The sequence below is a fragment of the Leptonotus elevatus genome, chromosome 4 (genome assembly GCF_054856555.1).
Source record: "Leptonotus elevatus isolate MCC_2025b chromosome 4, RoL_Lele_1.0, whole genome shotgun sequence".
NCBI classification, from domain to species: Eukaryota; Metazoa; Chordata; class Actinopteri; order Syngnathiformes; family Syngnathidae; genus Leptonotus; species Leptonotus elevatus.
In genome coordinates, this window is record NC_141242.1 from 9,197,610 (window position 1) to 9,220,478 (window position 22,869).

At 38.2% G+C, this 22,869-nt stretch overlaps 1 protein-coding gene across 4 annotated transcripts in view; it reads left to right on the plus strand.

The window, feature by feature from the left end:
- iqsec3b (IQ motif and Sec7 domain ArfGEF 3b) overlaps window positions 1–21,264 on the plus strand; it is a 50,701-nt gene extending 29,437 nt beyond the window's left edge. The window contains exons 7-15 of one of the 4 annotated variants that reach the window (XM_086074657.1): window positions 1,204–1,326; window positions 8,213–8,379; window positions 9,425–9,564; window positions 11,577–11,708; window positions 11,818–11,917; window positions 12,736–12,894; window positions 13,138–13,230; window positions 14,812–14,890; window positions 17,272–21,264. In XM_086074657.1, coding sequence (XP_085930783.1) covers window positions 1,204–1,326; window positions 8,213–8,379; window positions 9,425–9,564; window positions 11,577–11,708; window positions 11,818–11,917; window positions 12,736–12,894; window positions 13,138–13,230; window positions 14,812–14,890; window positions 17,272–17,674 — 1,396 coding nt within the window. In that variant the 3' untranslated portion in view covers window positions 17,675–21,264. Of the gene's footprint in view, window positions 1–1,203; window positions 1,327–8,212; window positions 8,380–9,424; window positions 9,565–11,576; window positions 11,709–11,817; window positions 11,918–12,735; window positions 12,895–13,137; window positions 13,231–14,811; window positions 14,891–17,254 lie in introns of all 4 variants that reach the window. The other 3 variants (XM_086074658.1, XM_086074660.1, XM_086074661.1) reach the window with 3 other exon arrangements.
- The last annotated feature ends 1,605 nt before the right edge of the window (window positions 21,265–22,869 follow it).

The following is a 22,869-nucleotide window of genomic DNA, read 5'->3' on the forward strand; positions in this document are numbered from 1 at the left end:
AAAAATGCACCTTGGCAACTCGGTTAACGTATGCCAGAATTACCCTTCAGATGATGAGTCAGAAGAGTGAGGAAATTAGTTTGCCATGTTTTGTTTCATTGTTTACAAATTGATTTTCCAGTTGTTGGAACTACAGAATACACACGTCAGAACTAAATTGATGATGAACCATCCATCCATTAACCGAAATGCTTTATTTATTTATTTTAATTCAATTTATTCTCAAATTTCCAGTTTAAAGAAAGCAAAACAGGCATTTGAGACTGAGAGCTATGACCTATATGCCAGGCCCAGCAGTTCCTAAGGACTTTAATCTATTTCATAATATTTTATGCTAAAGTTTGCTCAATGACTATTTTCAAGATCAATGATAAACAATTTCTCTGGCTGTAAGAACAAACACACACACACACACAAAACAGGAGAACAAGGATAAATGTGTCCTTGTTTTATTAGTTGCAAAATCCAGTGTGACATCTTACCCCATATAGTGTGACAACTTACCCATTGGTGGGGCAACATGTCACATGTTCACTTTCTCTATTTGATGGCTTATAACTCTGCACAGACAAAAGGTATGAAAATGACATGAATACAAAAAATATACCTAAGACTTTGGTCTTTCATCTGGTATACATTTTGTTTATATATGCTGTATTGATTCCAAGAAATATATACAGTATAAAAAGTAGTACTAGTAGCACTAGACCCCACCTCTACTTTTCTGGTCTTCAGCGTAGTAAAAGTGTGCAACACGCTTTCATTGAAAAGGCTCATGTTTAGTGAAAAACATCCAGGATGGAGAGACAGGCTTTTTGCTGAGGTTGTTGCAGAGATTGTCGAAATAGGTCACACTCACACGCGCACACGCACACACATGTATGTGCTGCTGCCATTGGCACATTCTCAGGCTTTCATGTACTCCTTTGAATGTCATTATGTGACTCCCATGCCTCTTATCTCCCACTGTCATCACTTTCCTCTTTCCGCCGGTGTGTGTGCGGTTATGTGTGTGTCTTCCAGGTCAGCGCCTCAGTAATGGAAGTATGACCGTAAGAGGAAGGTTTGGCCATCAGCGTGTGTGTGCGCGCGCGTGTGTGCATTCGCTCGGATACAAATGCTCACGTCACCTCTCCTATATGTGCTAAATTGTTTCGTCTATTTCCCCCCCCCTCCCCCGTGTGTGTGTGCGGTTGCTGGCAGCTGCGTGGTGGACGAGATGGATTTCTCGGGCATGGAGCTGGACGAGGCCCTGAGAAAGTTCCAGGCTCACGTGCGCGTGCAAGGCGAGGCGCAGAAGGTGGAGCGACTCATCGAGGCCTTTAGGTGAGACGCTGGGAGCACGACAACTCAAATTTGCACGCGGGGGCTTAAGAAATGCAGCAGGTGCGCATTTTGGTACCTGGTAGCTAATCAGCAATTCTCTTGAATAACACAACAACATAAATCCATCACACGCTCGCAACCAAATGGGCACGCTGCTTTGTTGTTATGCCGTCGGCGACCGGTGCTCACATATTCTGCACCAAATCTTAAAAAAAAAAAAAAAAAAGAGGAAAAGGATCTTTGATGTCATGTATCAGCCTTGGGGCGAGCAGACATCCACATCCAGAGAGACATTTTAATAACCTTTAAGTGCTTGTGAGAGCTGATGGTGACAGGTTGTGATGAGAGCAAAATCTCTGGTATCATTAACAAATTATACTGATTGCCTGCAACCGTGGATGAACTCGCCAATTACAGCACCCAAAAAAAATGATGCAAATCAGTGAGTGTACAAAAATAGATGCATCTCTACTTCACAACAACCGCCTCCTGGCGACATTTTTCAAACACATTGTTTTTAGGATTTGGCGGTGTTAAGGCTGTGTTTCATCCAATATATTGTGGATTATTTTTTTTTTTTTAATTTATGAGAGTTCGGACTCACACCAAAGAGCCACATTTGTTGTTTGTATTGACATTAGCCACCAAATAACATCTATTGATCAAAATGGTAAATAGAGAGCACTTGTATCGCACTTTTTCTCACTTCTCATTCTAGCATAGCGGAGCGTATGCTGCATTCGTATGGAGGACCAAAACTACCAAAATTCAAAATAAATAAATGACTAAATAAATGATAAAAGTGAAAATAAAAACGGATCTAAAAAATATTATTCTAAAATAAAATAAAAAAATATAAATGGAAATAAAAACATTAACAACAAAAAAATTAATATACACATATATAAATACATTTGTATTAAATTTTTTAATTATATTTTTTATATCCGTTTTTATTTTCACTTTATTTTGAATTTGGGCAGTTTTAGTCATCCATACATTCGATAAAGGTCGTATTTATCTGAGTTGTTTTATCCCAGTTACGACCGGAAAGCATTTGAGGCGAAAGTAAACAAACAAAATGGCGGATAGTGATAAATAGTTTTTTATTTTGGTCCTTAAAACTCATTTTGACTTCCAGCAAACTTGCCTTCTTGCAATTTTGCTTCATTTGTTGTTTTTATTTGTTGTTTTTATCTTTCAATGCATTCCATACACCTCTGTAGTTTACTGTATCATTTCATGCAGGGAGATAACGTCATACTGTCACATAGGTTATGTTACATGGAGTTACATCGAATATTTATGAATGAATAAAGCTATCTAGTTTTATACTCGAGTAAATTGTGTCTTACCATTCACGGTCTGTGTTTCCAAAGGGGTCGCCATTGTAGAGTGACGTCACATTGTAGTCCGTCGGTGAAGTCGGACGACTTTTTGTTTCTGACTTCGCAAGTGGGATTTCCAAGTTCAATGGGGCGTTCCCGTACTTCCTGGTTTGAAGTCGGAAAAGTCAGACTTCGACCCATCCTCGAATGCAGCAATAGTCCCCTCCACCGTACCATGGCCAACAGCAGAACAAAAAACATTTTAAATTCATCTATATTGCTACTAGCATAATACTAGCTAGTGCTATGCTAATTTGTCTCTCAGGTCCGGCGTCCATGTTTGCAAATTTCGTTTGTTGCTAGCTTTACGTTAACTGACCAATAGTGAGGTGATAGCTGGTTAAATATTATTGTTGCTAGGACAGAGTTAGCTAGCCAAGAGTGAGGTTTTTGCCAGACGAATATTCCCATAACTACTTCTAGGAGTCCGCTCAAATAAACCACGCACTCCCCATATAGATATGCTAATATGTTATAACACGTTTGAACTTGAATGGAAAAATTCTGATTTGCCTGTTTGTTTTCAACGCCCGATATGGTTGTTTCGGAAGCTAATGCTAATTTGGCTTTGGCTAACTCAGTGTGGGGTTCAGTATCATGTACAGTGGATTAGCCCCGCTGTCGCATCACAATTCAGTAGCACAAACAAACAATTTGGGGAATTGGGAAGCTCACAAAAGCATTTCTTTATTTTATGATTTCACACTTGATGAGTGGGCAGGAACTCCAGAGACAAGCTATGCAAGCAATTCAAAAGTCACGTTTCCATAATATTTTCCCTTCAATTCTAGTTTTGATCCTGTCTTTATGGCGCTCCTGTAGTCACTGAGTTTGAAAGTATAAAGAGAAGTAAGTGAGCAAACAAATTGTCTCCGCAGCGCTGCCCTTGAAGCGTCCTGGATGTGTCCACACATCGCTCGCAGGGACAAATTTGAGAAAAATTGCTGCTGTGATTTAGTGCTATAGATGTGCCACTGTTAATGTAATGCACTGCGCGTGTCCTTTGTGCGAAAAAATAAGGACTTTCTTATTTTATCGTAACAACAATAGTGATTTCATGTTGTTTGATCGAGCGTTACCTGACAGCGCTTTTGAATGTGTCCTCGTTTCTGAACATTAGCATATTGTCATCTGAATTGCTATGTCCAACTTTGCGGGAACAGTGTGTAAATGTTTGGATTAATTTCAGCATGACAGTTGATGAATTTTTGTGGAAGAACTTGACACCATCAAACGTCTTTAGAATGGAGTGACCAGATTTTCGAAATTAAAAACGGGACGCTACAATTTCAAATGTAATTGCTCGTCAATCTGATGACTGGTGGTTGTGTTATTGCTTTAGCTAATGCTAAATGCTAACTTGCTTAACAGTTCAACAGCACTAAACAAGCAATGCACTCACCATTATTGCAGTCCTCCCTTCTGGTCCTTCATATAATGAGCATCAAAGACAAAGAACGAGCAGAATCTCAGGCGGAACGTACCAAAATCCTTTACTAGCTAACGACCCCCTGTATATTCGATGACCTTTATAGAAGAAAGGCGGTGAAGGGGAAAAGCAAATAATCATCACACTTCCCTCATTTGAAGGCCAATCAGAACACTTCATCACATGCTGGCGAGTCAGAGGTGCCCTTTGGGTGGTGCACATTACACATCTGTCACCGGCAATCACGGACCACACTTTGTGAGCATAGGTCACAAGTGAGCGGACCTTATCGGGATGTGCCGTGCGTCTTACATAACACTTGTTATGTCATCCGTGCGCGTGTGTGCGTTGCGCCGTCATCGTGGCGAAGGCTTCTTTGTGCCAGCTGGCGTGCGGACCTTCATGATGCGAAGATGCCAAGCCGCTGTTGAAACAGACTGCTGACATAAGATGCGGAGCCAAAAGTGACGTACACATACGCGTTATTGCTGTTTATTCATGCAGCGGTGCATAAACATGCACAAAAAGCGCGTGTGTGCGTTTGTGTGTGGAGTCATGCATTCAGTAGTGGAGCTCGCCTCGCTTCAACATTTGCTGCATATTACATCAAGTAAACGAGTGGGGAAGCTACTATGTCACTTCGTTTGCTCACTGGCTGAAAGCAGCAGGAAAACTATTCGTTTGCTGGATCTTGCCAAAACTCAAATAAAAACAAAAATGTGTCAATAATTTATACTGTGAGAAGATCTTGCACATCCTTGCACCCCTTTAAAGGCGTATTCTTGGAATGCTCATCAATCAGACTACAAGCAAAAGGAAAAAAAAAAAAGCTTGATTTTCACAGCTAATTTGAACCGCTGGAATTTTGTTGTAAAATGAAAACTGGGGTTATGTCGGAAAAAATTATCCCATGGTCCTAAAAAGTTTGATAACCCCTACAAAAACTAAGACAAAAAAACACTATTTTACTTTATTATACTTTCTTTTTTTTTTTACTTACACTTTTTTCCACTCTAATGTTTTTGTATTTTTGGGAGTTGATTATGTGTGCAATGTGGACTCAACTCAACTTCTCAATGATAACAATATGGAGTCATGTCGATAACTTGGCTTATAATAGCTAACATTAGCTAGCCATGTTAGACAGGCCATTATAATATTGATGGTTTATATGTCTGATTAACATAGGTGGACCGGCACAGTCCCGTTTTTTAACCTTGCGTTCCGTGTCCCAGCGGATTTTGCCAATCTCATTGTTTTGTGCCATTATTATGTAGGTTTTTCTTTTTCTTTTTTTGCCACATTTATGTCAATCACACAGTCGTCATAGCATTTAATACGATAAACCTATTAAAACCCATTTAATTTTGAAAACCTGGTGGTCACACTATTAATGAATACTAGCTAACCTTAGCTGGCGAATATAAGCCTTTTATTTTATTTTTTTTGGTGTGAAAACCTGGTGGTCACACTATTAATGAATACTAGCTAATGTTAGCTAGCCACGTTAGCTGGCGAATATAAGCCCTTTTTTTTGAAAACCTTGTGGTCACACTATTAATGAATACTAGCTAACGTTAGCTAGCCACGTTAGCTGGCGAATATAAGCCCTTTTTTGTTTTGTTTTGGTGTTAGAAAATGAAATATAGTGTACCAAAAACAATATATAGTTGTTCATGAACCAGAAAGTAACCGCCTACAAACAAGGGCAAATCAACAATGTTAAGCAAATGTCAACAAATGCTAGCGGTTTAACTTAGTGAGTGCCATTCTAAATGTAATTTGTGACATTTACAAATTGTGCCATCATGTGCTAAATAATGTGCAAAAGTCTTCGTATAGCCTCTGCGCCGGCGTCTCGACATGGCTGCTGTGACAAAAGCCCCCCCACTCCCAGAATGCACCAGTGTGTAAGCGCAAGTGACAGTCAAGGAGTCGGGGAGGTGCGAGCGAGACGTTTTGAATCCTGCGGGCAGCGACGGAGCAGACAAAGTGCAGCATCTCATCGTGCTTGTGCGAGCCAACGTGACGAGCCGAGTGTTACTTCACCACCGATGGCGCAAACCGCTTTGCACTGTCAAACGTGTCCTTTCAGCGCCATTAATTATCATGAGACACCATCAGGGCCGGAGTGGGACTCGTTTTCAGCACTGGAGTTTCAGGGCTCAGACCGGCCTACTTGAGTTCACAACATTTTAATGCTGATCGACAATTTTACCCAACTACATATATTTTCCATATTATGTCGCCTTGAATTATTTGCACGTTTCCCCCTAAAGCACACACTCCCTGATGCTGATATTGTGTCCTTCCTCATATCATAACCATATCTTAAATAGAAGAATGAAGAGAAAATGTGTGTCATAATAATAATAATAAAGCCACAAGCCATGAAGTCAGGGGGCGCGTCATTAAGTTAGCCTTCGCTTCAGGGGCCACAAAAAAGATTTTGAGAGGTGTTTCTAATATTCAGTGGAAGCCTGTAAGTGCAATTCAAGAGAGCTAGGCGGAATATTAAAGCATTTTTTTCAGCATCATTCTATACAGTAGTCAAACCCTTTTGAGTCGACCAAATAAATGGAAAGGTGAGCTTGGCAGGTTTCATGTCACAGCAAAAGTGAGTGTTGCGGGATACAAAGGTGATGCAGAGTAAAAAGAATGACATTTATTAATGTACATATTTTGGCACAAGATCCAAACTGGGAAACTATTAACTAACAATCTTTTAGCTCTACGCTATTCATTTGGAATCATTTATTTGTTTCAACCTTTCACCTACAAATGACCTTGTCAAAAAAAAAAAATCCAGGTAATATTTCATCATCATTAAATTAACTTTCCAAAAATGCAAACAAATATTACCATCCAATGAATTTGGATCAAATTTCCAAAACAATATTATTATAAATTAAAACACAAATGGAAAGTTATATCACTAATTAATATATATTTTAAAGTTTTTTTTTTACATCCCCTCTCTAAATTACATTATAGTACTAATTGAAGTATTATAAATAAAACATATATGTTTTATAGTAATAATACATAATAAAATAATACTTCCTCAAATGTATATATTTTTTAGAATCGTGAAAAAAATAAACACAAATTAAAATACTTTTTAAAATCCAGAAAAATAACATCCCCCATTGACATAAAAAAGAGAAACAATACAATATATCAGATTTTCTTTATTTTTAAAAAGAAGATATTTTCAATTGAGGAAAGCAATGCCAGTCTCTTAAATCCTTTTAATTTTACACATCAAAATACTTTCATAAAAATTGGAAGATAATCACTTATTAAATTAAAATTAACCCTTCAATACAATTATATTTGAAAGAATATTGATTATTTAAAAAAAATATATTTAATGCATAAAATGACCCCCCCCCCCCCCCCAAATTCCTTTTTCAATAGGTGTCCCTTATGCACAAACTCTTGCTATTAAGATTTGCTCTGCTTTGAATGACAAGTCCATAGTATGACCTTATCAACAAATTTCATGAAGTATACAAGATTATTGTATCAATTTATGTGTCAATAATAAAACCATTATTCTTTGTTGTAAATAAGTAAGAATGGTTATTATCAAATTCCCGAAGTTGAAGCTAACTTAGTTAGCATTTGAACGGGATCTCCCTTCTTTTTTAGCATTAGTGCTAGGCTAGCAGTGTTTTAAAAACTCAACATGTTTTGTATTTAAATTTACAGTGGATGTAATTCTTATTGTCGTGTGTTTAATTTTACAGATAACTCCAACTGGGGTGTCATCAAACAGCTTAAAGGACGCTTAGGGACAACAAAATAACCAAAATAACATACGCTGCACACTTGCTAGTTGCTAATGCTACGCAAGCAAAATGATGCATTCAGGGTACTTTCACAGCGTCGCAAACTTCGGTTTTCTTCGATTCTAACGTTTTAAGGGGAAAATAATCGGCCAATTGGGCCAAATGGCCGATTATTTCCCCTTGTTTTGGCAGATGTTTGAAGGGCAATAATCAGCCAATTATAATCGGTCGGGCCCTATAATGTATTTATGTTGTTTCTTTTTATGTCCACTCAGCCAGCGCTACTGCATGTGTAATCCTGATGTGGTGCAGCAGTTCCACAACCCCGACACCATCTTCATCCTGGCCTTCGCTGTGGTCCTCCTCAACACAGACATGTACTCGCCCAACATCAAACCGCAGCGCAAGATGGGCCTCGATGACTTCATACGCAACCTCAGAGGTAACAGTTATGCACAGACGCAAATGTCACGTTTTTGAGATATAAAAAATGTGAATAAATTATTTTTGGGTAATTTCGGGCATGATTAAACGATCCAAGTTCTCGCCAAGCCATTAGTTTTTCTCTGCTGCATGACTCTTTCACACCGAGCGAGTGCAGTGTGAAAAGGGTTTAACTCATCGCCTGTTTACCTGAAGTGAAAGTCTCTCGCTCGCCTGGTGTTCCATGTCTGATATATCTTCAGCGCCTCGGGTTCTGCCCCAGAGAGCGTGCCAATTAATTGCGCCTCATTGCGATTTAACGATACGAGCTGGTATTTTCCACATGCATCTCATCACCTGCGCTCGCCCGCCAGCACTTTGACTTCTATTTACCTTTGCTCAACAGCATTTTTTTTTTCAGTCAACAGTGGCTTCCAGACAGCCAGTTCATTGTCATGGAAACCACGGAAGAAAACGTCATGATTCAGTGCAGTCGCCCTGCATGGTGTGGCTGTGAGTGGCCAGCACTGCAGGGGCACTCATTTCACAGTCTCTCTCTCTCTCTCTGTCGGTCCGTCCGTCCGTCCGTCCGTCCGTCCATCTAATGTAATCTAATGTACTCTAATTTAATATCAGAAAAATATATATAGCACAAGGTCATGCCGTAAGGTCATTATTTTGTTTCACTGTTATTTTGAAAGCATCATGACTTGCTTGCCGTCATTTATTTTGTGTTGATCATTTTTTTTGTGTTGATCAGGGGCAGATATCGTTTTACTTTCTTCTTTTTTTTTTGAAGAATGAAATAATAATTTTGAATCTAATCTAATCTAAGATCCCGAGCCTTGCAAAACAAATACCTCACCTGTGTTTTAACAAAACAATTTGGTCATGCGTTTCCTTTCCCTCCCTCCTCTAGCCCTCGCCATCTCATAAATTCCCAAATAACGGGAAATCTGAACTTTTTGAAGGGTGCTTGACCCGGCCTTGCAGACGGGATTGTTCACAGTGAGTCAGGCTGATGTTTTGCTGTTGTTGTTTTTTTGGCACGTCTGCCCTTTCAGGTGTGGATGATGGCGCAGACATCCCCAGAGAGATGGTGGCTGGCATCTATGAAAGGATCCAACAAAGAGAGCTGCGGTCCAATGAGGACCATGTGACCTACGTGAGCCGCGTGGAGCAGTCCATCCTTGGCCTGAAGACTGTAAGCCTTGGTCATTTGTGCTACTTAACTCATACACTGCCATTGACGGTTATAGACGTCAAATATTCATTTGAACTATTTCTGTTCGTTTAACACTTTTTACCTAGATTTTTTTTATTGTGCATTTAGAACAGATATAAAATGTGTGATTAATCACGAGTTAACTCAAGTCATGCAATTAATAACGATAAAAAAAAATATTCGCCTGACGCTCCTCATTTTTGAATAATCTTTTCTTTTTTTATAAATCGCATCAGGCAATTAATTTTTTTAATTGTAATTAATCGCATGACTTCAATAGTTAACTCACGATTAATCATACATTTGATATCTGATCTAAATGTACAATATTTTTTTTCATAGGTTTTCATACTCTTGTTAACAAAAGTGGAAAAAATGTTAAACTAATAGAAATAGTTCAAATGACTTTTTGACATCACTAGCCATCAATGGCAGTGAATGAGTTAATAATAATAATAAATGTTATTTATCAGCGCCTTTCATGACACCCAAGGACACTTTACAGGGCAGACTAAACTAAACAATTAAACGCAGACCCAACAATTAGGGCATAGAAAAATAATGAAAAATAAATAAAGGAATACCAAGGCTAAAAATCAATACAGTAAAAGGAATACTTGCTCTCTTTTTTTAATTTATTTTTTATTATTATTATTTTTTTTAAATAAATCTTTATTTTGTATGACTTGACTAAACCATTCCATTCACATAATTGATTTATTTTGACCTTGTCTTACTGAGATTTTTTGGGTTCTTTGTTTTTAATATTTTTTGTACAGCGACCTTCAGTGTCCTGAAAGGCACTCTGAAATAAATGTTATTATAATTATTATTACCAGTGAAGACTGATCGTCCTTCCCAAACTCTTGACAAAAATGACCAAAATGACTGATCTACCTACCAAAATCCCTTATTGCACTGATGGTAATTAACCCGCCAACCAGTGGTGTAGTGCTCCCCGGAGAAGTGGGTATACTCTTAATTTTCATGTTTGTTTGTTTTTTGAGTAGTCCAGAAAAACGTCGTCTTTTAGAAACGGTGACATGTAAGAATTAAAAATCTCTCATTTGTACTTGCTCACAATAATACATTTATTTGATGAGAACAGTTTGGTAACACCAGTAGTCTTAAATAATGTCAAATGTATTTATCAAGAGGCACACATAAAGTATATGTTATAAAACAAATTGCAACATTTAGTGAACAATAAATAAAAGACCTCAGTCTTGTTTTATGCTGAATCTTAACTCATTCACTGCCATTGACGGCTATAGACGTCAAAAATTCATTTGAACTATTTCTATTTAACATTTTTTTTTTCACTTTTGTTAACAAGAGTATGAAAACCTAGAAAAAACATTTTTAGAACAGATTTAAAATGTGTGATTAATCGTGAGTTAACTATTAAAGTCATGCGATTAATTACAATAAAAAAAAATTATCGCCTGACGCCCCTAATTTTTAATAATCTTTTTATAAAAAATAAAAAAAGATTATTAAAAAAAAAAGTCTAGGATTTCATACTCTTGTTAACAAAAGTGGGAAAAAATGTTAAACTAATAGAAATACTTAACATTATTTTTTTACGTTTATAGGCGTGAATGAGTTAAACTATTTGTCCCCATTCTTGCGTTTTAATTTACCGGTACTTAAAAATCAAGTACCAGCCTATAGCTACTATAAAACTTAACTAAAGCATGTAGTTAGTGTGTATTCGGCAGCATCCACCCTGGGAATCGAACCCACGTCGCGATCAAGCATCCCTGTGTAGGAGGGCAAATCAGTTCACCTGAGCTAAATTTCTGGGACGCCTTTGAAGGGTTGAAGGGGGTACCAGCCAATTAGAGGCAGAGGAGGGTAGGCCATGGCTGAAGGGTGTGCATTAAGTGGCTATACCCAGTATACCCTGGACTACACCATGATGAACTGACCTACTTGCCTACCTAGTAACTTATTTATCCCCGCTTATTTCTTCCACCGTCCCTGTGCAGATCTTGGCCGTACCTCACAGACGTCTGGTGTGCTGCTGTCGCCTGTTCGAGGTTCCCGATGCCAATAAACCTCATAAACAGAAACTGTCGCAGCTCCAGAGAGAGGTCTTCCTCTTCAACGACCTGCTCTTGGTGAGCACGCTCCAAAACATGGGACGCCGATCAGCATTTGGCTCCCGTGTTGTTTAATTCGGTCGAGCGGCTTTCTTACATTCGAAACCTGTTTGGCTGCGTTTTCCAGATCCTGAAGCTGTGCCCCAAGAAGAAAAGCTCGGCTTCTTACACCTTCTGCAAAGCGATGGGTCTCCTGGGAATGCAGTTTCACCTCTTCAGCAATGAATGTACAATGAATTCACATTTGATGCACCTGCACAATCTAATTCTGAACACCACCCATATGTCACTTATCCCGCCTAACTCATCTAATCTCATTAAGTGTGATATAAGTATTCATAATTGTTTTGAATGTTCGATTTTACTTAAATGTGTCGTGGTCGGCTGTGGTTTTGGACCCAAGTGTGTGTGTGTGGGGGGGCCGAGGTAAAGTCCAAAAACAAAACGGTTTTATTAATTAAACAAAAACAAGGTGGTGCACAACGTGCCGACAAAAAAACAACAACGTCCTAAATCAAAGCAAACTCAAGTGGCATGACGAGGAACTAGCAAGACATGGGCAAAACTTGGACACGACAACGGACCAACCCGGACTGGACAAACACAACAGACTAAATACACCGACACTAATGAGACACACCTGGGGAACACAATAGGCTGAGGGCACCGATTGGTCAGACACAATGGGAAGGGAAGAACCACAGGTGGACGTGATCAGACATAACGAGGCAAGGGGAGGAAATCAGGAACACGTGACAAACACCAACCACAGACAAAAACAACAAACATACCCATAATAAACAAAATCCAACCCCTACAAAACCGAAACCTAACAAAATGTTTCGATTAAAGTGTATGTGATGCATTAAAAACTATTGTAAAATGTTCCCTAGTAGGAGTTCACTTCAAATCAAAATGGCCGACTTCCTGTCCATCCAATTTTGTCATCTTGAGGGCAAACAGAGGGCGCTATTTACGACTATCTGTTTCACAATACTGGATAATAATAATGAATGACCACGTCGTGTGTTCTGTGTGGCGCCAGACTACGCCCATGGCGTCACCATGCTGAGCCCGTTTACCTCCGAGAAGAAGCAGCTGGTCAGCTTTTGCTCGCCAAGCGGGGAGGAGCTGCGGAAATTCGCCGAGGAGCTGCGAGAGGCCATTTCCGAAGTCAACGAGATGGAGCACATACATATCCAGTGTAAGGCAAAAGTACTCACACGCCGTCATTCAGTAGAAGTACGGATACTCAACTTTTTTACAAAAAGTGGAGACTGGAGTGTACTGTTAGTTAAAAGCCACCAGGAAAACAAATAGTCAAGTAAATCTACTTGAGTACAGGAACAAAGTATTAGTTATAGTATCCCACCACTGAAGGCATTTGACGACTATACACTCGAGTGTGTATAACTCACACTTGTGTTTGTCTTTTGACGTTTTTAAGGGGAACTGGAGAGGCAACAGGGCATCCAGCCTCACAGCATACACACCAATGGCGGCCAAGTGGACGCACACACAGGACACGGGTCCCCCTCAGGTGAAGACTAAAGTCCAGCCATCCATTTTATATAGCACAAGCAAGTATCAGTGTACTTAATGGGAGTGGTTCCTTTTGCCAGGTTTCTATACAAACGTCCAGTGATGAGTTCAGATGTCATGTGACTCACTATTTCTATATTGACTGTTTATTTAAGTTGTATTGAGTTGTTTAAAAAAAAAGAAAAAAAAAGAAGAAGAAGCTAATTTGTTCTGCCCCAAAGCTAGCCACAGGCTAAAAGTTGCTATGTATATGTATCTATGTGTTCACTGAAGGTCGGTCAATCTTAAAAGTTTTATTATTATTTTTTTTTTGCCCCCAAAAAAGTTAAGCCCTAATGCACGTCGTGTTAAATCTCCTTATCTCGCTCACTGGAGAAAAGCAAATAAGCATTTTTTTTTTTATCCCCAAACTGCTGAAGCGTTTCCTTGCACACTAAAAAAAAATCCCTCAAAACGACAGCTTCCCTACTTAGTGCTGATTAGAAGCCCGGAAAGATGGGAATATTTTAATTTAATTACAGTGCATGTCGGCGGTATTTGTAGCTGTTAGCTGTCAAGGTTGCGCATAATATCAGTGCAATTTGGGGCATATGCATTCATATGTCATACAAACAAATGGAAAGTAGATTTTAAGCGTAGGAACCTTTAGCTCTGCTGATTTTTTTTTCTCTAAATCTATCATCCTGTTTAAAAGTCTGAATAAGCCCAAATTAATTGACTTGACCGACATGGTAGCCAGTCTGCCACTATATTCATTCTTTATGAACCAGGAAGTAGCCTGCTAGCTAACAAACGAATAGTCAACCCTGATTATTATTTTTTTTAAATCCACGAACCTGTTAGTCTGAATGGATCTGAATTTATTGATTTCTCACAGCGGAACTGTCTACAACACACACCCTGACATGCTAGTCAGTCTGCCACTATCTTACATCGTTCTTTACAAACCAGGAAGGAGCCTGCTAGCTAGCTAACAAACAAACAAACCAAGACAAAATATGGCAAACAATGTAAGTGTTCCCCCCATTTAAGAAGAAAAACTGTACAATCTTGTCATGTTATTGTAGCACATGTTATGTTATGTTTTTAATGACAAGCTTTTACAAACTCCAAGATGTGACAGTAGACTTGCTGGAGCAGATTAGAGCTCGGAGTAAAATTCTAACGTAAAAGAATAGCGAATTAAACACTGACTGTTTAAACAGCAATATTTTTAACCAATCCTGGCATAATAATGAAAGTCCGCTAACTTACTGCTAACATACACTGTGAAACACCATAGATGGGCTAACGGAAATTAGCATCGCTGTTACGGTAATATACACCTTCAAACAACTTCTACTTTACTTTCTGCTATGTCATTATTTCTTTAAAAAAAGATTGCTTAAAAATGCAATAAGTTATTTTATGAATAGCCTATAGTAATCAATAATCCTGTACAATGTGGTTCAACCTTGGAGTTCTACCGAGTGACTCATTTATTCACTGACACAAATGCCTTTGTGGAGGTATTCTTTCACCTCCTGAGTGCTCTTGATATTCCGAAGTGCGCCTGTTGACTCCTCGTGTGCTCCGGCAGGTCAACAGGACGTGTACGATAAAAGCGGCAACAACAACGCTGTGGAGGTGAGTGCCAAAACCACTCTTGTCTCCCTCAGGTAAGTGTGTGTGTGCTCGTTCACCTCCGTTGGGTCTTGTCTGCTTCTCTGTCAATGTGCGTGTGTGTGTGTGTGTGTGTGTGTGTGTGTGTGTGTGTGTGTGTGTGTGTGTGTGTGCGTGACACATAAAGAAGAAAGTCATGCTTGGCTTTAACAATGATAATAATAAGAATCTAAAAAAAATAAAAAATAAAGGTGAAAAGCTCCACTTGGGGCTCATCACCAAGGATACAAAGGCAGCCTAGAGGCCGTCGAGTGGATCATCCGCCACTTGCCGAGGAGAGAACATCCTTTCTCCATCAGCTGCTGCTAAGCCTCGACGAGGCAAACATAAGGCAGCCCGTGTGTGTTTGTGTGTCCACCGTGTGTGTTTCTTCTCCCTTTCACCGTGTGTCTCTCTCCCGCCTCGGCCAGTCCTTTTGAGACATGTCAGTCAGTGTGTTAGGCAGGCACCATGCCCTCGGTGTCACTTTATCCCTCGATCTTCTACCAAATACACCCACACCCTACTCGCCCACCTGCAATACAACCCCCCAAACCCCCCCACACCCCCCTTACGACCTCTCCTCTCTTTATAGGACACGAGTGAGAGTTTGGATGCGGTGTAAACGGTTTTTAGCGTATACAGTGCAGTAATCCTTCACTATTCCAGGGGGCTCGGTACAGAGCCTGAATGCAAAAAAAAAAAAACTTTGACAAATAATTGAGTCAAAATATGGGGTCTTTCCCCCCCCCCATTTTAAATTTTGCAAGTAATTAACTAATTAGAAAAAGAGGAGAATGAGTGTTCAGTGTATCAAAAAATTTTGAAGAAAATAAATATTTTAAAAAACAACATAACAGGTGCTTTTCAAATTTGGCGGGCAATTTTTTTAAATTAAAAAGCCTTTTTAATTAAGTTATTAATCATGATTAATCAAAATTCTAAGATGTGAATAATCTGATTCAAAAATGTTTGACAGCTCTACTTTTACTAGAAAACAGTCAAATAAAATACAAGGGACCACTGTGCTATATATATTGTGTGTGTGTGTGTATATATATATATATATATATATATATATATATATATATATATATATATATATGCATATATATATATATATATACATATATATATATATATATATATATATATATACATATATATATATACATATATATATATACACATCAGTAAGAAATAAAAGATAGCATAAAAAAAATTATTCACAGTGCACCAATATTCACAGGGGATAGGAACTGGGCTGGACCATGAATAGCAAAAATCTGCATTTAACTGACCAAAAAAACAAAAGGAATGCCAAAGCGGTTCTCTCTGGAAAGTTAAACATGAAAGGACATTGTATTGTAACACAGTTAAATATTCTGCTTGTAATTCATATCTGTATTGTGTATTAAGTGTTAGGGGACCAAAAAAAATAAATATATATATATATATATATATTTATTAATTGGCTCTTGAATCGGTTATCAGAGTTTTATTCTGCCAAATATGGAATTGACATCAGCCTAAAAAAAATATCCGTATCGGTTGGCCCTAGTATTTATTACATCATATTTATTGAAATTTACAATTAAATATTAAAATATCTGACTATTGCACATAAACCTTTAACTCATTCACTCCCAGCCATTTTCACTGAAGCAACCCCCTTCGCTCCCGGCTGTTTTACTGGATTTTGACTGATTTTGCAAGGCCCACAGAATATTGTGTTCTATTGCTATAAAAACATGGAACCTACCAAAAGAAAGATTAGTCTCTTCTTTCATCAGGATTTTTTTTTATTTCTATCTGTTTCAGTTTTGCAGCAATTAGCATTAGAATATAGCCAAGTGTCATCATTATTCACAAATCTTGTTAGAACTGTGGGTAAATGAGCTTGTTTTCAACATGGCCCTGGCTGAGCTCTTATACTCTGCTGCCACCTGCTGGCCGTTTTTGTAAATACTTCTATTGCTTCATCCGTTCGCTGCACTTCAAAGGCTGAATCAAAGCCTTCTGTACGTTCTAGCATTAAAAAAAAACCTTAAAAAACATATAAATACATCTTTGGGACACTTAAACATTGAAAATCGAATGTATTTATACGTTTTTTGTTAAAAGAAATGTTTTGGTATAGATGGGCATTTTACACAGCATCCTAACTTTTTGGAGTCGGTCTTATTTTAGCCGGAATATACGGCAAAAATGATTGCGAAGGCGAGAAAGCGTGTGCCTGTGTGTGTGTGTTGCACGCGCTGACCGTGCACGCCACCTCCGTGCATGCCTGCATGCCCCCGTGCGTGTCACACCAGAGGGCTGCGTAAGGCTGCGTTCAGGCTGGTAACTCCCCGTGCGTTCTCTGGCTGTTTCTAAACTAGGTGTCAATTCACAACAGGCTGCAGACCTACCAACTGAGCCCGCCCAGCATTGAGCCGACGCCCCCCCTGGCCCTGACCGGCCCGCCCGCCCTGCTGGGCCCCGCCCCGGCCGGGGAGCTGCGCCCGGAGACGCTGATCCAGTGCCAGCAGATTGTCAAAGTCATCGTGGTGGACCAGAGCGGGCGGGGCCGCATGGAGGCCTTCCTCAGCCAGGGCCCGGCTGCCCACCAACTCCTGCGCTCGGCCATGTCCACGCCCGTCCACGTCCAGGGAGACGGGCCCCAGCCCCCCCTGCCGCCGCCCCCGCCCCCTTACAACCACCCGCACCAGTTCTGCCCGCCGGACTCGCCCATGCCATTGCACCACACCATGCCGCTCATGCGCAGACGCAATTCCAGCGGCTCCCGCAGCATCGTCTGAGCCCCCCCAACCCCCCCCCCCCCCCTTCGCCCCCTGTCCCTTGAAACAAACAAACAAACAGCCACTATGACCCCCCCCTCGTGGCCCACAACATGGAGTTGTTGGGACGCCATTTTGTAAAGACAATTGGCCTGCTCGCTGAGCACGTCCGTCCCAGATTGCAACATCGTTTGTACAAAAGCGGCAGCCCCAAAAAAGCGTCAAGATCCCCAAAAAGCAGGGGTGTGCAAACTTATGTTCTCAAGGGCCACATTTGGTTTCGAAAATCAACAGATGGGACGGTTCATTTTTAGACACGGTACACAAAAACAAAAACATAAAAACGTTCAAATACGTAAACTGATTAATTGATGCCGGTTCTTAATTTTTTCATTATTTACAACTTATTTATTGATAACAATAATATATATATTTTACAAATATTTATGTACGCTATTTAATTATATAAAATATTTAAATATGTATTTAAGGGTCATTTAAATATAATGGATTGAGCAAATGTAAGCATTTAATTGTACTTATAATTATTTATTGTATGGAATAAAAATGTTATAGTTAAAAAATATAAAATATAAATATATACAGTATTTATAATGACATATTTATCATCCATTCATTATTGCGTCGTTTGTAAAATTATTTTAATAAAAAATTATTGATGCTAATTTAAACATTTCATTTATAACAAATTTTATTTTAATTTATTAACCAATTATTTAGCTAAATAAATTAATTATTTAGCTAAATAAAAAAGAATTTTATTTCACAATTTATTTTTGTATTTGATGTCAAATTGTTTATTTTAACAAAAAAACCCTATAATTTATGGTATATTTTTATGACATTTACTTATATTTTATAATGCTTATTTTTTTCATTTAAAAATGAATCAATTATGTAATTAAATAAGACAGCTAAAAAATATATTTTGTGAATGTTTTTGTTTTGGAGATCAATGATATAAGCAAAAATGAATTGGCCAATTTTAGGATGAAAATGGCTAATTCAATGCAACAAATAATGTTGTATATGAATAATAATAAATAAATAAAAAATCAATACATTTTAATACACCAACCCTCGGAAAAAGGGCTAACCCATTCTACAGGACTGTGTGTGGGCCAGATATAAGAACGGCGAGGGCCACATGTAGCCCCTGGGCCTTACTTTGCTCACCCCTGCCATAAAACAGAGGACGTTATTGAGAAAACAGGACATTTAAAAAAAAAAGAGAGAAAAAAAAAGACTAATCTCAGCACAAGTCTGGCAATTATTTTTTGTTCTTATCTACCGTGAAAAAAGCTGCTTGTGGTTGCACTTCTTCCTCGAAGGATCCGATGATAGAGAAAAGGGAGGAAAACACGCAAAGAACAAGAACGGTACAAAGATGTCTCCCCTGCATGTACACGATCACGTCACGTGCGTGGGTTTCCCCCAACGCTTTGTGGCAGCACATCACGTCACCACAACAAAGTACGCTTTTCGTATTGTGTCAGCAAGCTGTGTTAGGGCCACGCTGGAGATATTTTTTATTTTATTTTTATTTATCAAATTACAAACAACTTGTATTCTCATAAAAGTCGGAGTGTCACGGAAAAAAATTATGTTACATGAATGAAGTCCTGACATGTTTTTCTTGGAAAAAAAATGCTATAATTTATTGTAGGGATGAGTGAATACTGGGCCGATACCAGCCTTATTTCAAGGTATCGGAAAACTCTTAAAGGACGTCGATACCAGCCATTGATACTAGTCCCCCTTGCCAGTATTTGGCGCTACTCCGGCCATTTGAATCATATTTGTCTTAGTTATTTAAAATATGTACACCCTTATCATATTTTACATTTTACTTTTATGTTAGTGTAATTTTTGTCTCTTTAGTTTCTTTAATCATTTTCGCACATGTTGAAAATGTTTAAATCATGTGTTCATAGTTATCTGCCATTGTGTTAACTGAAATGTATTTATTTTTCCAAAAGTGCTCATCAGGACCCAAGAATTTGAACATCCCAAATTTTTGGGATAGAAATGCTACAACTGGATTTATTCTCATAAAATAAGGACTTTTCAAGATATATTTTTATTTTATTTTATTGTAACTTTCATAATTGATTCAATAATCGTTTTCTGTATAACTTCAATCTAAAAATTTTTACTTTTAGTAATATTATGACATTTTTTTCTTGTAAAATGACTATGCCATAATTTGTTTTTTTTGTAATATGAAATTAAGATTTTTTTTCCCCTCTTAACACGACTTGTAATATCACAAGTTTATCCCCATTATATTTTTGTCTCCCCCCCTCATAATTAATTTACATAATATTATTTGACCCTTGCTTCTGAATACAGTTACAAAAATAACTTTTTCTTGCATAATGTAGTTAGGTAAAAACCCAGACCTTTTTTTCCCCTGAAAAATTACCACCATAATCTCATAATTTTCAGATAAAATTTTTAATTAAAATTATGATTTTTATTCTCTTTCTCTCTCTTATGTGTCTGTCTTTCCCTAAAATAACAACTTTTTTTTTCTTATTTAAAAATCACATTATTCTCATAACATTATGATTATTTGCCAATATTACAGCTTACTTCATCGTTTGACTATATTGCAAAATTGACATTTGTTTTTGTAATATTACTCCTCTATACTAATGAAATGATTCCTTTTCTCATAATGTCACACGGTTATATCTCATAAAATTATGAGTTTTGGCACCATAAAATTAACAATGTATGCTTGTAATATTTTTTGACCTAATTTTCATTAAAGAAAAATAATACTTTCCCCCCTCTTAATTGCTATTAAAAATAATGATGAGTTTTTTGGTAAAAAAAAAAAAAAATAGACATATATTTTTGTAAAATGACTCTCGTGTTCCTGCAATATAATGACTTCATTTTTGTAACATTTGTCGTTATTCCTCACGTTAATATTGTATTATTTTTTTTTTCCTTTTCGGTGTGGCCCTAACACGTTTGGCAGACATGAAGTAGCAGGAATGCTGAGCGTCCCTCTGACTTGCATTTCCCCTCCTCACACTGGCACCGTGGCCATAATTCATCAGGCTTCTCTTCCTCTTGTACATTCACTCCTAATGGCTTTCTCCACTGTGAATATTGTTGTTGGTGAAGGCCATTTATCAGCCGGGAAACTCTCACTTATAGCTTTAGTTGAGGAAGAAAAATTAATGGCTCCACACACACACATGAACGGGGAGGGCGGCTGGTGGGTTTGGATTGCTGGATCTGCTCGTAAAGCACTTTTTATGTTCTGGCACAGTGAAAATATATAAAAAAAAACAATAATCAGGAAATAGGGAAAAAGCAGCAGCAGGCATTCGGGTTGGACCGCTTTGTACAGTAGAGACGCACCGAGCACGTCTTGTACCTTTTTTTGCACCACAGAATATATTAAAGAGATATTGTAAATATATAGATTCTATTCTGAGAACGTGGTCTCGCGTCCGTGTGTGCGTGTGTCTACGTCTGCTCAATTTGTACAGCGAAGAGTCTAGTTTAAAAAGAGAGATAAACACAGAGCTATAGTTATGATGATGATGATGATTATTAGCGTTTAATATCGGGCGTGGGTGGGTTTGGGGTGGGTTTGGGGTGGGCGGGGCGTCCTGCAGCCGAGCAGGAAAACTGCAAGCTTTTATAGGTTTTAGAGCGGTTACCATGGCAACACACGATATTAGTATTATTATTGCAATCGTTGTTACAGTAGTATTGTATCATTAAGAGGAGACGTGCAAAGGGCTATGCTGTTTGGGTGAATACACACACACACACTCGCAAAAACATAGCAGCCAAATCAACACAGAATCCATTTTAGGAAACGCTCGTCTTCTTCCTGCTTTGTTGTTTGGATTTGTTTTTTCCTTCCATGACTTTCCACTGACTTGATGAGCGCTGTTCAGCATGTAAAGCTTCGAAAAAACGGACGTAGCGACTTCAGTCTGCGTTTTTATCATAATCGTCGCGTCCACTGATGTCATTTTCTACCATGTTTGTTTACGGTGTGAATGCTGAAGAGCATGTTGGCTTCCAAAATTCCACGTTTCTCATGGCAGAATTCACGGACTATTTAAATGGCAAAATATTCACGACAGCTTTTTCACATCAGTATTCCACATTTTCCATGGCAAAATTAAAAAAAATTGTCCTAAGCATTGCACATTCCATTGTTAAAAGTTTCCAAGTGATTTTCACATTCCGAACAGTTCAACTTTTCTCCAGATTTTTTAAATTTCCAAATAAATGGAGGCATTTTCATACGAATAATTCTTCTGATTCAAACAATTTCCGCATAAAAAAATGGTAGATTTTTTTTGGGACATTCCAAAGATGCCCTTTTTTTCTCCAGAACTCCACATTTTCCACGGTTAAATTCCCAAAACAAATTGTCAATTTTTAATCAGCCTTCCACAGAATTCTACATTTTCCGAGAAATGATCCCCAATGAAATCGTTAAGAAATTGGACAAAAATTATTTCCACATCAAAAATGTCTGGATTTTTTTTCACATTCCAAAGATTCCATCTTTTCTTCAGAATTATTTATTTTTCACGGCTAAATTCCAAATTTTTCATCAATCAACCTTCCACACTTTTTCCGGAATTCTACATTTTCTGAGAAATTATACCCACTGAATTTTTTTTTCCACATTTCTCCACCGAAACTTTCCACCTATCACGTCTGGATTTTTTTTCCCCACATTCCAAAGATTCCCTCTTTTCTCCAGAACTCCAGGTCTCTTTCTCAACAGATTCAAACCATTCCAACGTCAAAATGTTCAGCTCATTCAGGACTTGGACAACATTTTCACTATCCAACACACCTAACATTTTCCTGGAATTCCAAATTTCCCACAGCAAAATACTGAAAGTAATGAAGACATTTCTAATCTTCCATTTTCTTCATCTATATCAATTCTACATCATTTCTGTTCAGCGTCGGTTCTTCAGCATTCACATGCAATTTTTAGACAAAAATGCATTTGATAGTTTTTATTATCTTCCTCCCTGTTCTGAGCCATCCTCCATCCCTCCTTCTCCGCGGTTGTCATGGGGATGTGGCGGCCTCACTGTGGAAGCACTGTCATGAATATTTGCACCCTCACGCTATTTATAAATGAAAACAAAAGAAGATTTCTTAAAGATCAACATGTTTATTATAAAGAAAAAAAA